General features: G+C 33.5%; 1 protein-coding gene and 1 long non-coding RNA gene across 5 annotated transcripts in view; one reads left to right on the forward strand and one right to left on the reverse strand.

Annotated features, from left to right (window-relative positions):
- The window catches only part of alpha-Spec (alpha Spectrin), a 36,513-nt gene extending 21,033 nt beyond the window's left edge, over positions 1 to 15,480 (forward strand). Inside the window, exons 9-23 of one of the 4 annotated variants that reach the window (XM_074186124.1) lie at positions 671 to 898; positions 1,008 to 1,142; positions 1,836 to 2,525; positions 2,586 to 2,867; positions 2,967 to 3,014; positions 3,375 to 4,374; positions 4,427 to 4,622; positions 4,675 to 5,402; positions 5,652 to 5,772; positions 5,828 to 6,310; positions 9,089 to 9,112; positions 12,959 to 13,221; positions 14,354 to 14,524; positions 14,587 to 14,753; positions 15,082 to 15,480. In XM_074186124.1, coding sequence (XP_074042225.1) covers positions 671 to 898; positions 1,008 to 1,142; positions 1,836 to 2,525; positions 2,586 to 2,867; positions 2,967 to 3,014; positions 3,375 to 4,374; positions 4,427 to 4,622; positions 4,675 to 5,402; positions 5,652 to 5,772; positions 5,828 to 6,310; positions 9,089 to 9,112; positions 12,959 to 13,221; positions 14,354 to 14,524; positions 14,587 to 14,753; positions 15,082 to 15,210 — 4,665 coding nt within the window. In that variant the 3' untranslated portion in view covers positions 15,211 to 15,480. The remainder of the gene's footprint in view (positions 1 to 670; positions 899 to 1,007; positions 1,143 to 1,835; positions 2,526 to 2,585; positions 2,868 to 2,966; positions 3,015 to 3,374; positions 4,375 to 4,426; positions 4,623 to 4,674; positions 5,403 to 5,651; positions 5,773 to 5,827; positions 6,311 to 9,088; positions 9,113 to 12,958; positions 13,222 to 14,353; positions 14,525 to 14,586; positions 14,754 to 15,081) is intronic. The other 3 variants (XM_074186133.1, XM_074186142.1, XM_074186146.1) reach the window with 3 other exon arrangements.
- LOC141487268 (uncharacterized) lies at positions 12,755 to 17,193 on the reverse strand. Its single transcript, XR_012468298.1, has 2 exons — positions 16,930 to 17,193; positions 12,755 to 13,049 (listed from the first exon to the last, which is right to left on the reverse strand). It is a non-coding gene; the product is annotated as an uncharacterized lncRNA (long non-coding RNA).
- Between the last annotated feature and the right edge of the window lie 47 nt (positions 17,194 to 17,240).

Here is a 17,240-nt window from a genome sequence, read left to right on the forward strand (position 1 = left end):
GATTAAATATGTATGTTCCAAACCAGACAGCAATATTCAAGTTAGATTTAATAATATAGACAATTGCTCAATGACCAGATGGATCTGAATGATTTTACTTTGTTAAATTTGTTTTGTAATGATGAGCCTCTATCCTTATGTGACATTGACATCTTACGGTTAGAAGATAAACTAATTTGTAGGTTAAATAAAATTTAAATTTACTAAGTTGAATGAATTAACATTTGGAAAAAATACGTGGAGACTTACTTGAACTTTGAATTATTTTTTAACCTTCTCTTCAAGAAAAAGTGGAGAATTTCATTAGTTCGGACTTGCATTGTCTAATATGATATAAATTGATTTGAAATCCCTGAATGAATCCCTGATAATGGAAGTCCGAACTAATGAAATACGCCACGAAACATTGTCAAACACCTTCAAACAAACATTAAAAAGTGGAGAGTAGTCCAAATCCATCTGATAAATAAATTTAAAGTAATATCCATTACAACAGTCTTTTTTCAGTGTACATGGTTATAGGTTACAAAAAACCTTAACACTTCCTTGATTTGTTTCAAATAATGTCTTGCATTCAACGGCTGCCTTAATGTAAATTATATGACTTACTAGTTTTGACTTTTGGAGTTTCACTTTATTTCAAAGATACATAAATTATATATTTTTTAAGCGAAAACAAGATTTGGAAGACTCGCTTCAAGCACACCAATATTATGCAGATGCAAACGAAGCAGAATCTTGGATGAAGGAAAAGGAACCTATCGTGAGCAACCCAGATTATGGTAAAGATGAGGACTCGTCAGAGGCTCTGTTGAAAAAACATGAGGCTCTAATGAGTGATTTGACTGCTTTTGGCAATACAATTGAAGCATTGAAAGAACAGGCACGCAGCTGTCGGGTAAGAAAAAATATTTAGGATTCATATCTAATAAAAACTTGATAGTCCATAAAACTTTTTTAACTGTTGAAAATGAGCTTTGTTGAAGTAATGAATCCTTCTCTTTCAGCAACAAGAACCTCCTGTTGTAGATGTAACAGGTAGAGAAACAGTTCAGGCTTTATATGATTACACTGAAAAATCTGCCAGGGAAGTTTCCATGAAGAAAGGAGATCTATTGCATTTGTTGAATTCCAACAACAAGGTAAACTTTTTTTTTATGTAATGGCAAACTTTCACACTCAAAAACTACTTTAGTATATAATTATTTTACTACAGTAACTAGAACAAAATCGAAGTATTCTAGAATTTATAGTCCCTAAAGATTGAAGTAGTCTGTTTAAAAAAATCTGTTTAAAATCTGTTTTTTCTTTAACCAGCTGTCGCACCCCTACGAACGACAACCCTCAGAAGTCGAAACTTGTGCGAGCTAAGGGTTAACGAGGTCTTACCTTTTAACGTGTGATTCCTAACACGGAATATGATCAATATGATCTTCTTTTGAATTTTACACTGAGAAATTTTTGAGATCGTAAACTTTCTTCCAGAAGTGTTGGCTGATTTATCTTTGATATCTTATGCTGGCTAATTTATCTTTGATATCTTATGCATAAACTCAATTTCAACACTCCATATAATATCTTATATATAAAAATGGATGTTTGTTGGTTGGTTGGTTGGTAAGTGATAAACTTATACATCGCTCAACCGATCATGATGAAACTTGATAAGGTTTTTAGGGTATCAATTTTTCTGTAACTAGATGCAGCGATACAACAACATAGTACTAATTAGTACTACAACTACCAAATTCTACACGGGCGAAGCCGCGGGCAAAAACTACTATCTTATATTTTCAAGTTAATAAAATAAGTAATCATTTTTTATATTTTTCAAGGATTGGTGGAAAGTGGAAATTCATGACCGTCAAGGATTTGTTCCAGCAGCTTATGTTAAAAAAGTTGAGGCTGGTCTTACAGCATCCCAACAAAACCTGATTGATAACAACTCAATTTCTGCCAGACAGAATCAAATCAATCAACAGTATGACCGTCTTCTTGCTTTAGCTAATGAAAGAAGGAACAAACTTGATGAAACTGTTAAAGCATATGTTCTTGTACGTGAAGCAGCTGAATTGGCAGGTTGGATTAAAGATAAGGAGATGCATGCACAAGTTCAAGATGTTGGTGAAGATTTAGAGCAAGTTGAAGTAATGCAAAAGAAGTTTGACGATTTCCAAACTGATTTGAAAGCTAATGAAGTTCGATTGGCGGAAATGAATGAAATCGCAATGCAACTTGTATCCCTTGGTCAAACAGAAGCCGCCTTAAAGATTCAGACACAAATGCAGGACTTGAATAATAAATGGACTAGTTTACAGCAGCTGACTAGTGAAAGGGCTAACCAGCTAGGATCTGCTCATGAAGTACAGAGATTCCACAGAGATGTTGATGAAACTAAGGATTGGATCAATGAAAAGGACGAGGCTCTAAACAATGATGACCTTGGCAAAGATTTGAGGAGTGTACAAGCTTTACAAAGGAAACATGAAGGTTTAGAAAGGGATTTAGCGGCATTGGGTGATAAGGTTTGTATAATTGTGTGTAAATATTGCTGATAAAATTGAATGAGTTTATGAATATTTCAGATCAAACAATTGGATGAAATTGCAAACCGTCTCGTGACTTCTCATCCTGATACTGCTGAACAAACTCTTTTGAAACAACAAGAGATCAATGAAATGTGGACACAACTCACTGCAAAGGCAAATAGTCGCAAAGAAAAACTTCTGGATTCATACGATTTGCAAAGGTTCCTTAATGATCATCGTGATTTACTTGCTTGGATCAATTCAATGTTGGGATTAGTCAGCTCTGAAGAATTGGCTAATGATGTTACTGGCGCTGAAGCTCTCATCGAAAGGCACCAGGTTAGAGAATGTTTTATGTAAAATAATTGAAAATATATAACTTTCTGAATATTTCTTCAAGAAGTAGTGAATGATTTATATTATTTAATCGGTTTTTAGAACTACAAGGCTGAAATAGATGCAATGTATGGCGTACGTGTGCCCCAGGTAGTTACTCGAGCCTAGAGTGCTAACGTCATAATTTACTAACTATAATGTTAATTTTCCATGTTTAACAATCTAATTTTTGTGTATTGGCTGGAGCATTTCAATTTCTCAGACCTTCACCTTCCTTATTATTGATAAATGCTTTAAGTTTTCTCATAATAATGGATGAGAATCATATCCAGAATTTTCTTAAATCATTAAGAAAATAACTGAGAACTGACATGTAACGTTTCATTATAAATGAAGGCTACTTCTAACATGGAGCATCTTATCAGCTGAGTTTCTTTGTAACTTCTTTATCATACATTTCCTCAGTTTTCAATTCAGCTTTTCACTATTTCAAATTTTGTTTCAAATTAGGAACACCGCACGGAAATTGATGCTCGAGCAGGAACTTTCCATGCATTGGAACAATTTGGACAGCAGTTACTAAACTCAAACCATTACGCAAGCCCAGAAATTCAAGAGAAGTTGGAACAGCTCAATAATGCCAGAGAAGACCTAGAAAGAGCCTGGATCGATAGACGTTTACAATTAGACCAGAACTTGGAACTCAACCTCTTCTACCGAGATTGTGAACAAGCTGAAAATTGGATGTCTGATAGAGAAGCTTTCCTGGCTTCTGACGAAGTGGATTCCAATGGTGATAATGTTGAAGCATTAATAAAGAAACATGAAGACTTTGACAAAGCTATCAATGCTCATGAAGAAAAGATTGCAACACTTCAAACATTGGCTGATCAACTCATTGGACGGGAACATTACGCTTCAGTGCCTATTGATGATAAACGAAACCAAGTTTTAGATAGATGGCGCCATCTCAAAGATGCTCTCATTGAGAAGAGATCTAAACTTGGTGAGAGTCAAACACTTCAACAATTTTCAAGGGATGCCGATGAAATAGAAAACTGGATTGCTGAAAAACTTCAATTGGCCACAGAGGAAAGTTACAAAGACCCTGCCAATATTCAGTCCAAACATCAGAAACATCAAGCTTTTGAAGCTGAATTAGCGGCCAATGCTGACCGTATACAAACTGTGTTGGCCAATGGTGCTAATCTTATAGACAAGCGTCAATGTGCTGGCTCTGAAGAAGCCGTGCAAAAACGATTAGAATCTATAGCCGATCAGTGGGAATTTCTCACACAAAAAACAACAGAGAAGTCTTTGAAACTGAAGGAAGCCAACAAACAGAGAACATACATTGCTGCCGTGAAAGATTTGGACTTCTGGCTTGGAGAGGTGGAAAGTTTACTTACAAGTGAAGATGCCGGTAAAGATTTAGCTTCTGTTCAAAATTTGATGAAAAAACACCAACTGGTTGAAGCAGATATTCAGCATCATGAGGACAGAATTAAAGGTAATGTCTATTGTCAACTTTGCATTGTGTTTGATACTAAGTTTATTCTTAGATATGAACAATCAGGCAGATTCCTTGATAGAGAGTGGACAGTTTGATACAGCATCTATACAAGAAAAACGACAATCAATCAACGAGCGATACGAACGAATTAAGAACCTTGCAGCACACAGACAAGCACGTTTGAATGAAGCCAATACTTTACATCAGTTCTTTAGAGATATAGCAGATGAGGAGTCCTGGATTAAGTAATTTGATATATGTTTTTTTAAATTTTTTCTTGATTTCTTTGATTTTCAGAGAGAAAAAACTTTTGGTTGGATCAGATGATTATGGGCGTGATCTAACGGGTGTGCAGAATCTCAAGAAAAAACACAAACGGCTGGAGGCTGAACTTGCATCTCATGAACCAGCAATTCAGGCAGTTCAAGAAGCAGGAGAAAAACTCATGGATGTCTCTAATCTTGGAGTACCAGAAATTGAGCAGCGTTTAAAAGCTTTAAACCAAGCTTGGGCCGAACTGAAACAGTTAGCAGCTACTAGAGGTCAAAAACTGGACGAATCTCTGACCTACCAACAGTTCCTAACCAAAGTTGAAGAAGAAGAGGCTTGGATAAGCGAGAAACAGCAACTTCTAGTAGTTGAGGACTATGGCGACACGATGGCTGCTGTACAAGGACTATTGAAGAAACATGATGCTTTCGAAACAGACTTCCAGGCTCACAGAGATCGCTGCAAGAATATAAGCGATGAAGGATTTAAACTTGTATCAGATGGTAACCACCATGCAGATAGTATAAACCAACGTTGCCAGCAACTTCAAACAAAGTTGGATCATTTGGCAGCATTGGCCGGTAGAAGAAAGGCTAAGCTTGTGGACAACTCGGCCTACTTGCAGTTCATGTGGAAGGCTGATGTTGTGGAGAGTTGGATTGCTGACAAGGAGACTCATGTCAAAAGTGAGGAATTTGGAAGGGACTTGTCTTCAGTGCAAACCCTATTGACTAAACAAGAGACATTTGATGCTGGTAAGCACCGATCACCTAATTTCAACATTTCAGAGATTTTTTTTTATTTCCAATTATTTGAAGCATTTCCATTCAGATACAGTCAATCATCTTTCTGAACAATCAAGGTGACTTTGAAAGTAGCATTCATTATTTTATGTAGCGGGTATATTTTCTCCTTGTGAAGAAATGAATCTTGGATCTGTGTAACTGTTTCAGGATTGGATACATTTTATTATATTGAATTAAATTATCACATTATTTTTCTAGGTCTCACTGCATTTGAACATGAGGGAATTCAAAATATAACTGATCTAAAAGACAGACTTATTGCCTCAAATCATGACCAAACTCAAGCAATCCTTCAGAGACATGCAAGTGTTATCGCTAGGTTGGTTTTATTTCTGAAGTGTATAGCTATTTCATTGATTTTCTTAAATTTTTAGGTGGCAAAAATTATTGAATGATTCTGATTCAAGAAAGCAACGTCTGTTGAGAATGCAAGTACAATTTAAAGAAATTGAAGAACTTTTCCTAATGTTTGCTAAACGGGCTTCAGCCTTCAACTCCTGGTTTGAAAACGCAGAAGAGGATCTGACTGACCCGGTTCGTTGCAATTCTATAGAAGAAATCCGTGCTCTCAAAGATGCACATGCCCAATTCCAAGCATCCCTGTCTAGCGCACAAGCTGATTTTGATGCTTTGGCAGCTTTAGATCAACAAATTAAGCTATTTAATGTTGGTCCTAATCCTTATACTTGGTTCAATATGGAAGCTTTAGAGGAAACTTGGCGTAATCTGCAGAAAATAATTGCAGAGAGAGATGTTGAACTGAACAAAGAGGCCCAAAGGCAAGACGAGAATGACAAATTGAGAAAGGAATTCGCAAAGCATGCAAATGCTTTCCATCAGTGGTTGACGGAAACACGGTGAGTAAGTTCATTAGGGCAAGGACGAATAATTTCATTATAGGTTTTGAAAGCATCTGGCCTATAATGTGTTTGAAAAAAAGTAATAAAATTATTATTACTTGTCAGTAACTGAGGGACAAGTCAATTTTTCAGTTCATATTTACACAATCATACAGTGTTTGCAGTTTGCAGTTTTGCAAGTTTACAATCAATATTTGAATACCCCCAAAAGTTAGTGCATGTTTGATAAGCATATTGATGCACCAGAATGGTGCTTTATTTTCGAAAAATACAAATCAGATGGCATCATTTTCCAATTTTTATTATTTTTTGGAAATATTTGAGCTACTTCCGTATGACTTATTTTTTCAGTATTATGATTCATTGCATGTCCGAAAGAAGCCACAATCAAATCACATATTAATAGAATTCACTTGGAGGATTTATTTGTTTTTTTTTAGGTAACTGTTATATTCATCTTTGACAATATGTTACAGCATTAAAAAATTTGGCAAATTGTTTTCAGTTTGGATTTTTATAACTCAACTTTGAGAGTTCTTATTTGTTGAACTTGCTTCAATACAAATATAATTGGTTTTGATTTGTGGAGACGAAAGCTTAAACTGGAACCTCTGGCGTAGAATAAATTCAAAACAAGTACTTTTATCAATCACCAGAAATGCAATATACTTCTCGATCACCGTTTCACCAACCAAGTTGGCGTCTTCAGGAGATGAAGATCTTCAGGAAATGACGAAAACTAATTCCTGAACTCTAAAACTCTTAATTTTAATTCATATGTAACAGGGCACACTTTCATTTTCTGATACATATCAATGATCTCTGCGTGAAAATTTTTTGTGAAAATTCCCGCAAATTTCAGCAGAGTGCGAGAACTTTCGGAAAATGAAAGTGTCTCCTGTTAGATATAAATTGATAGTTTTAAAGTTGGGAATTAGTTTTCATCATCTTGTGGAGACGTCAACTTTGTTGGTGAAACGGGCGTCGAGAAGAGTATTGCATTTCTGATGATTGGGAAAAGTCCTTGTTTTGGATTGTGGAGATGGTTATAAAACAATGCATGAAGCTGCAGATATTTCAAATGAGCGATCCAGAAAAATAAGTTCAATGCAGTACTTTGAAACAATTTAAACAGATGGATCAGCAAACAATTTCAGTAAAGAAAATATGAAAACTATATGCACAGAAGAAACTCAGCAAAAAGTATTTCAAGCAGTTATCGAAAATCTTGGAAAGTTTTCACAACAACTTCATGAATATACTGGTGTGAAAAAATCTTTGGTAAACCACATTCTTGAGATAAATTAATATCACGCTTATAAGTCAAAATTATTAGCATATTTCAAGCACAAGATGAAAATCCAGATTTTTATAGATAACAAAAACCAATATTATCTAATATTTGGTGTGGTAAATTATGATTAATTTAAGAATTATTAGATAGATAGATGATTTTATTAATCTCTATAAATCATTTACATGACATGAGATAAGTCCAATGGTAGTCATAAAAATAAGATAAATATAATAGTTTGAATAGTCAGGTATTTACACGTAAAACATTAAATAATTAATTTAGCATACACATACATTATTTATTAAATTTAAAAAAAATTCAAATGATAATAGGTATCGAACTTTTTGAAAAAAGAATTGGAACCGTATTTGAAACATATGACATTGCAAAGACATCACAATTCATGATTCCATCATGATATATGTCCTGCAAGTTAACGGTTAGGACAATTGAGCGACCTAAGATAGCCTCCTTATTTTCTACACCTTACATGACTTCATTTTTTTCTATGGGATATTTGAAACAAAACTTGTATAAGGATTGACGTATCACTAGTATTGAGGAGATGAGAAGATAGAAGTATACATAACATTTTATTGCAAAATTTTCACTTTTGCCAAATTGACGGGCCACAATGTATATTGAACAAAGTTGCATCTTCATGCTGCGTTTATTGTCAGTAGTAATAGTTACAACATTTTTATTACAATCTGTGATGCTGTAATATTCAAATAATACTGAAAATACTTCGAATTTACTTCTAATCAGATTTCGGTAAATTCTGCATCAGTTGAGTTTTGTAGTTGAGTTTAAGTTCATTACCCAAGAAGCAAGCTTCTAACATTACAAAAAATTACAAACTCAAACCCAAATCAATCATCAACGTTGGTCAAAATTTTCAATCACTTCTCAGACTGATACAAATGCCTTTGTGACCATTCTATGCAGGCTTGTTTGAAAAGAAACGCCAAACCCATAAATATTTTGAGTGGGCTGGGTTGTCAATGGAGGGTAATTTGTGTAAGCTTTTGTTTTCAATTCCTACATGCTTATCCATTGATACGGATTGATACATTTTTATGACACAGCCAAAATATTTTTGAGAGTTTTGTCAGTATCCATTCTAAAAAGGTGAGTATGGTTACTGTTTTTTTTATAATTCAACTATTGACATTGAATGGATTTTGACACAATTGAAAACGGATACCTGCATAATTAATGAATTGTCATAGAAAGGAAATTTTTCTATTTATTTTTTTAAAAGTTGACTTCTTGTCCAGCCTTTATAAAGAATTGAAAAATTTCTTGAATAAATTATTCCCTTTCTTTTCTCAGGATATTACAAATTATTTTACACAATAATGCCATACGCACAATATGAAAGTATTTGGACAACTTAAAATTGGCCAAAAACTTAAATGAGATGTCTCTACTATTAAAAACCCATGCTCTAATTCTTAATTTCTAATTATTTTCAGTTACCACATATTAGGATGGGATGGGTAATTAAATGTGTTATGTGTTCCATTGCTAATATCAAAAAAAGTTTTGTAATAATACTCAACAACTTTATAGCTTATATTATTTTTTCTAACAATTCTTCCCTTTCAAAGTAACACGTATGTCCCTACATTCAAGACAGGAATTTTCAGTAGAATTAAGGGTAGCAATAGAACGTTAAATTAAATCATTATTCAAGATTTTCATTACCAATATTTCAACATTATATACATAATGAAAAAAAGAGAATTGAAACTTTCTTTTTTTTACCACTTTTATTTGTATATTATTGCAGTTTTTTCCCAACAGCAAATCGTTATTTTTAACACCTCGACACGTGTTTCAATCACCAAGTGATCATCTTCAAGAAGAACATTAAACTGGAAAAACTTGTAAAGCTGACCCTATTTATACTATACGGGCATAACATACAGCTATACCATATAGGTGTACCACACATACAGGTGTACCTTTGGTGTCTTAAATTCATTTTTCAATTTGCCTTATCTATTAATTTTACAATACGTCTAGTCTAATCTAATATTTAAATGTTATAGTTATATATAAAACTATTTTCAAGCTATATAAATATTAATTTCACATTTGCCCATCTACTTGCCCTACATTTATTTTTACAATGTGTCCTTATGTAATAGTCAGTAAATCTAATAATATTATTTTAACAAGCTATACACTATTGGTATATTTGGTATTGGTCCGTCATCGTTATTCATAATATTATTATGTTTACTTATTTCTACACTCTCATAGGCATCTAGTTGTCTGTTGTTGTTAACTTGTCTAACTAATCTTAATTAACTAAAGTCTATGGAATGGTTTTATTGCAAAATTTGATGGGTGACTGCTGATTTTTCAGGTCTTCCATATTTTAAGTGTGCTAAGTGTTCCTTATATCTTACTTATATCGTATATCTGTCCATAATATTTTGCATCGCAGTCCTTTCATTCAATTTCGTAAATTCCTGACATTTCCGAATTCTCGACTTTGTCTTTTGGACTTCCCAAAAGGCTCTGTAGTGTTGTTCCTTGAAAATCTTTCCAAAGTTCGAGTCTTGGTAGTTTGGAACTGAGATATATTTATCTTGGTTTTTGTCCTTTCTGAAAGTCGAGATTTCGTTCATTCTTAACCTAAACTTCTTCCTTATTACGTCATCTACAATACCCCTCGAGAAACCGTTAGTGGCTGCCATTTCCTGTATTGTACGTTTTTTTTTGTGAACCTCTCCATATTGGTTCCTCATTACCAAAACGTCAAGAAATGGTAGTGGTCCTTTATTTTCTAACTCATACGTGAATTTTATCTATTATTTAAAAAGGAAACAAAGTCCTCAATATTTTTTTGGTATCGAATATCGCGAAAATATCATCCACATACCTTAGTCAAATCCTAGGAAAATACTTCGACTTTTCTTTGGTTTCAATTTCTTATCGGCTCATGAACAGGTCTGCCAGGTAAGGGGGACAAGGGGTTACCCATGGCTGTTTCTTCATGTTGTTCATAAATGCAACCTTTTACCTGGAGCCGATTTTGTTTCATACACATATTAGTAAGAGAAACGAATTCATCGATTTCGTTATTATTAAAATTATTTTTCTCTAGTAATTCCCTGAGGTATTGCAAGGTCTGTGGAATTGGGACGCTAGGAAATAAAGAACTAACATCAAAAGAAACCAAAATCTCACCCTCTTGCAGAACGATGTTTTTTGTATGTTGTATGAACTCTAAAGAGTTACTCAATAGACAAACTTTCAAATTCCTTAGTGAACCACTTTGCTATTTTATTACCTAAGGGGGAGGGAGAATATCTGGTAATATTCACCATTAACGAAATTATATCGTTCTTCTAATCAGGGGTTTGTTCTTTCCTGAAAGTTATAATAAGAAAATATTTAACGTGCTCTAGTGACTCCCCTTATCAACTATAATCCTGAAAACTAAAACACAAATTTTTGCCTAGCTTGGGGGTAGGTTCTCTGTATAGCGGGTTCTGATGTCATGAATAACTCCCAGTGAATCAAACGAACCTGACTCATGAATTCGCCTTATTTATTATTGATTTTGGATCAATGAACATTTGAGATAGTACTCAAGGGAGTTCTCACTTGCGTCTCACGTTAGAACAATCAACGACATAAGCATATACAAATTCTGCTAACTCTTTCGTAGCACAACCCCATACAAATTATAATGATATTCTATTATAATACAATTTAAAAAAATAAATAAATAAGGAATTCAAAATAATTGTCTTATTGGCTAGACTTATCTGTTTTTGTCCAATATAAAGGTAGTGGATCTAATGTTTCTATTCAGCAACCAGGGTGGTGAGTAGGGATAAAAAGTCAGATCTCCTGGACTGGAACCGATCTATTCAGGGATGATCGTCTGGAGCGCAGGATAACACCTACCCATCAGGACTCGATCCGGGTAACAAAGATGACTTGAGTCAAGGGTAGTAGGCCCCAAACAATCTAGGGGTGGAAGAACAAGCCCTAGGAGAAAACAACAATAAAAAAAAATAATAAAGATTTTCGACCATCCAGAAGTGGAAAAAAAAATAAGAAAATTCAACTTACGTGGAAGGAGGGTGGCTTGAAACGTAGCTGTCCTACGCAAGGACAGAAGACAAAGTGCCGGTAAACACAAAAAAATATCCGACTAAGTCGATAGCTAGAGGAGTAAAAAAAACAACTCAACGGAATGATTCCAACAGGAACTGTAAATTTATTCACCAATTACTTCCTCAGCACAAATTTCACGTCTTGAGAATTTATCCTCAAATTAGAGAAGAGCAAAACAAAGTTAAACTCGAGACGACATCAGCACAAGTGATATTTCCACCTAAATCGAGTAGGATGTGTTTTTTTTTCATTTTTTTGTTTTCTTTCCTTTTAGTTCAGTATATTTATAAAGAAATAATCCCTTAGAATAGATAACCCATATGGCAGGCATGTGTTTAATAAGTGGTATTGATTTTTCTGAAGTCTCTCTTTACATAAAGCAATGATGAAACCAAAACAACTGTATTTGAATTATGAAACTTTTGAACACGTAACAATTTGTTAGGTAGGAGCTTCAATAGGTGACACGATGAGGCGCATTGATTTTCCCAGTTTGTGGATTTTTGGGAGGCAATATTGTTTCGATACCGTTGGGTTGGAAACTTGTAAGTTTCGTTTCAGTTGAGGGGTAAGTATGTTGTTGCATTTCTTGAGGACGTCTTTTACTATGGCAATCATCTTTGTTAACGGATTCCTGGACAATTTCGCATACGGTCCGTTAGTAATGAGAGTATTGACCCTTTCGTAGTAGTCCGATTTATAAAGCTTGAAAATGCAAATGCAAATATTAGATTAGACTAGACGTATTGTAAAATTAATAGATAAGACAAATTGTAAAATTAATTTGAGACACCAAAGATGTGGTATACCTACCTGTATATGTGGTACACCTGTATGGTATATAAGATCCTCTTGTTTATTTTTCATTGTGTTGAGTGGAATAAAATATATTGATAAAAAAGGTGAAATTGGAACTATAATTACGAAAACAAAAACAGAAGGTTTTAGGATTAAATAGGAAACAAAATTTTACTTGTGCCCATCTCTAAAAAATATTAATATAATTTGAGAGGGATTTTAATTTTTTGTCGTTTGAAACTAATGCTTTGTTAATCTGACATAACATCTATGATTCCCAATTAGTGAAAGCAAAAAATGCATGTCGGGTGATTGATTATATTTGTTGACTCAAAATCATTATATTCTGCATCATTGATCAATGGACTTCACAGTCAACTATCTATTGATTATTATGTTATCTTCAGGACCTCAATGATGGAAGGTTCCGGTTCACTAGAACAACAGTTAGATGCAACAAAACGTAAGGCAGCGGAAGTTCGTGCGCGTCGATCAGATCTGAAAAAAATTGAGGATTTGGGTGCAATTCTAGAAGAACATTTGATATTGGATAATAGGTATACTGAGCATTCTACTGTTGGCCTAGCCCAGCAGTGGGATCAACTTGACCAACTAGGAATGAGGATGCAACATAATTTGGAACAACAAATACAGGCTAGAAATCAATCGGGTACGTGAACCTAGTTTTCAAATAATAGCAATTTTATCTGAACCTAGTTTGTACCGTGAGTTGTCTACCTAAATTTTTTAAAGTGAGTCTTTTATTTATTGAAAACACTTTTTCCTCACCGAAACAAAATAATTTCAAGCATGCTTCGAAATTGCTGAGACTAGTACATGACAAAAAGTTTTTAGATGCGTTTGAGGGTGAAAGAATAAAAAAATGTGGAATGTAATTTAAGAACAGTGAAAAAGGTTCCATTCCTAATAGCCTATTGATACAGGTAAAACAAAGGAAATATTTTTTATCAGTCAGGTAGTAACAATAACACAATACTATAATGAATTCAATGACTCTCATTATGCAAGGTAACGATTCATCTATATAGTCTATTCTTATACATAGCTTTTAAGAAGTAGTTTATCATTTCCTGATGATGCTAACTTGATTAAAGGAACGAAACGCACGTCAAGAGACAGAATTTTTGTTATGGCGGGGGAAATGTGTTTACAATAGATTCAGTTCACAGCAGAGGTTCGAAATTCAACTTATCAAGTTAGTTTGTGAATTATCTAAAAAAATATTAACTGTTACATATAAATTGTTGAAGTGCTGCTGCTGCTGTTTAGAAGAAATTGATTAAACTTTTGTTTTAAATTATCTTGATCAGTTTAAAAGCAGGAGTATTTTCTAAAGTTGCGTGCAACATACATACAGATAAACCATAGAATTTGGGAAAAACTTTTTTTTTCTTGAACATTTTGTACATAGTAATCAAAAGTCTATTTTGGTAAATAATAAAGTTAGATTTCACTTCAAAGATTGAAGAATGCTACTTGTTATAAAAATTCATAAAATGCAAATTTTAGTGTTACAGAAACAAGTACATTAAATAACATCAACATTAGAAAATGTTCATTTATTTCATGAAATTACTGAGCAAAAATATTCAGGTTCCATATTTTTATCTTATCTTTCCAAAAATGATCCTGTAAATTAATACTTCTCTCCAAACAAATATCCATCAATAAAATTTTAGTAGTCTCGGATTAATATCTTTAAAAGTATTTAATGTAGAAATACAATAGGTAGTGAATTGATTTTTTTCAAACTAAAAATAAAAGTTAAATTTTTTTCTTAGGTGTAAGCGAAGATGCCCTGAAAGAGTTCTCAATGATGTTCAAACACTTTGATAAAGAGAAATCTGGCAAACTGAATCATCAAGAGTTTAAAAGTTGTCTACGAGCTCTTGGATATGACTTGCCGATGGTCGAAGAGGGACAACCGGATCCAGAGTTTGATGCAATATTAGGCAAGAAGTTTTTTTCTGAAAAGAATTCTGATCATTATTTAGGAATATACTTTTTATTCCAGATGTGGTTGATCCTAACCGAGATGGATATGTTTCATTACAAGAATATATGGCCTTCATGATAAGCAAAGAAACTGAAAATGTCCAAAGTTCTGAAGAAATTGAAAAAGCGTTCAGAGCGATTACAGCAGGAGATCGTCCTTATGTTACTAAAGAGGAACTTTATGCGGTGAGTTTTATTGAATACTGAAAAAATTTAGACACGCCAATATTTTATTCTTCTTAATATGAATGTGTTGAAAAATTAGTAAAAACAGTATAAAATACCTTTGAGTTCTTGAACATTTTTAGATGAATTCTGATGTGAAGTACAGAATTCTTTTCATTATATTTGTTGTTTGCTTAACCCTTTTCAGTTACCAATTTTTTTCACCATAAGGTCAATGACATACTAGCCACCCATATAGTAACAGAAATTCATAGTTCCAAACCGAGGCCTTTGTGATTGATATTTCTCATAGTACATTTTTCGTTATTTGTATTATTTTTTCTTACAGAACTTGACGAAAGAAATGGCAGATTATTGTGTTGCCAGAATGAAGCCTTACCTGGAGCCAAAAACTGAACGACCAATTGCAGGAGCATTGGATTATATAGAATTTACCCGTACACTTTTTCAAAATTAGAATTGAAACGATTTGATTGGAATGCAATAAATGATATATTATTTGTATCAACATATATCTATATATTCACATATTTATTATATTATATATAACTATTTTATTTATGCTACACTACACTCAAGTTCTGCCATTTTTTATTGCTTTAAAAGTCTAAAAACATGTTTGGCAATAGATTTTCCCATTAGTAGTTGAAATAATTGTTATTAGGATTTGTTTTTATATTGAGAAAGAATTTAATGTATTTCCTTCTAATAAACGTTGAAGCTTTGATATTAGACTTTTCTATAATACTATGGCATATGTTAACACCTGGTATATCAGAATACATTCAAATTTCCGAAATCTGTCTGTTTAAAATCTGTTTTTCTGTTAATCAGCTGTCGCTCCCATATATATATATATATATATATATATATATATATATATATATATATATATATATATATATATATATATATATATAAATGAAAAATGGAACAATTAGTGGACAAAACACTCCAAAAAGGGGGGCAAACTGCGGACACGTGTTTCTGGCTATTGGCCTCATCAGCGAGGTGCAGCCAAGTGTAAAGGTGGCCAACACTTGTTTGCCGAAAGCAGGAAACAACACATATGCACGGAATCAACAACCCAAGCTGTACTTGTTGTTGATTCAGGTAAACCTTTGTACAATCTTATATTATAATGATTGAAACCTCTCTGAATACCTGTATATAGTGTAAATATATTTTCAGTTATCACAAGCATCAACCACAGTACTCATTATAGGTATATAAGATACCTATAAATAACCTAACCTAACTTTATATACCTATAAATCCACAACAATGGCTGTTGTTCGAGCAAAATTCAGTTTCGCCTCTGTGGCGAACTAGTGTGGCGCACTATTCAGTTAGGAGAGGACACGACGTACGAATTTCCGGAACACCTTTCAACGAAGGAGAATCATCCAAACGATAAGAGTGGCATTGACGACAGTTACAAAATTTTGATTATGTCATATTTATTTGCCAGAGATTGTAGATGTAATTTGAAGTTTGAATATTTGACACAAGATTCATTAAGTTTGTTGTCGATTTATAAAATTTAATTTAACAGAATGGTAAATATATCTTAACATGATAATACATGCCCTTCTGAAGAATTGTAATGTGAAAAAATGTTTTTCAATTATTCAAAAATTGAAGTAGCGATACAGTAGTTACAATTATATATCCGGTACAAAAATACAAAACCAAACCATTTTTACAATAATCATCGAGACCACACATATCCATCATAGCATAAACTAGTATCACTCCTATTTTATCCACTCAGTGTCCAGAAAAAGAATTCAGTACTAGTACCTACCAAAAAAGTATTTTCAAATTAGCAGATCAACAATCTGATAATCTAAAGTTCGGATTGAGCTGGGTCTGGTGTTTTTAGTAATTTGGGTCCCACTCGGCCTACTTTCGAACTTCGACTGTGGGTTCACCGGTTCACATAGATGTTCTCTGCACCGGTTCTGGTCTGGTGTTTACACAGAAATGCAACCCTTTAAAAATATTTCTTCTTCAAAATTAAATTTACCCAAACGATATATGATTTATGAAGTTCTTCGGGATCTCTGTATATTTTAGCCACTCATTTGCCATATAAGTAAAAACCAATTTGAGGTTGAAAATATTGGAAGATATATCACAAATCTACAAAATGATAACAGAAACAAATACATACAGTTCACGATCCCCTGGTATTTTAGATGAAGATACCATTTTGGTGATAGACCTGGAGGTGTATCTAGAATAAAAGCAAATGAATCATCCTGCCATTCCTGTCTGATCCATCACTGCCTGTCAAATTTCTAAAATATTGAAAAAAAAAAGTTAGAGAAAAATCAATTTATAGCCAAATCTAAGGTGTCATTTTTTTGGCGGGAACTGAAGTGTCACTAGTGTCACAGCTGTGCTACTGTATAGTTACAGAATGCTGTGCCACAGAACACCGTTCTGTGGCTGTGCCTCCTTACCATTTATAATTTTTGATTC

The sequence above is a fragment of the Leptinotarsa decemlineata genome, unplaced genomic scaffold (genome assembly GCF_025532065.1).
Source record: "Leptinotarsa decemlineata unplaced genomic scaffold, Ldec_3_MD MMD2_P_RNA_scaffold_2, whole genome shotgun sequence".
Lineage (NCBI taxonomy): Eukaryota > Metazoa > Arthropoda > Insecta > Coleoptera > Chrysomelidae > Leptinotarsa > Leptinotarsa decemlineata.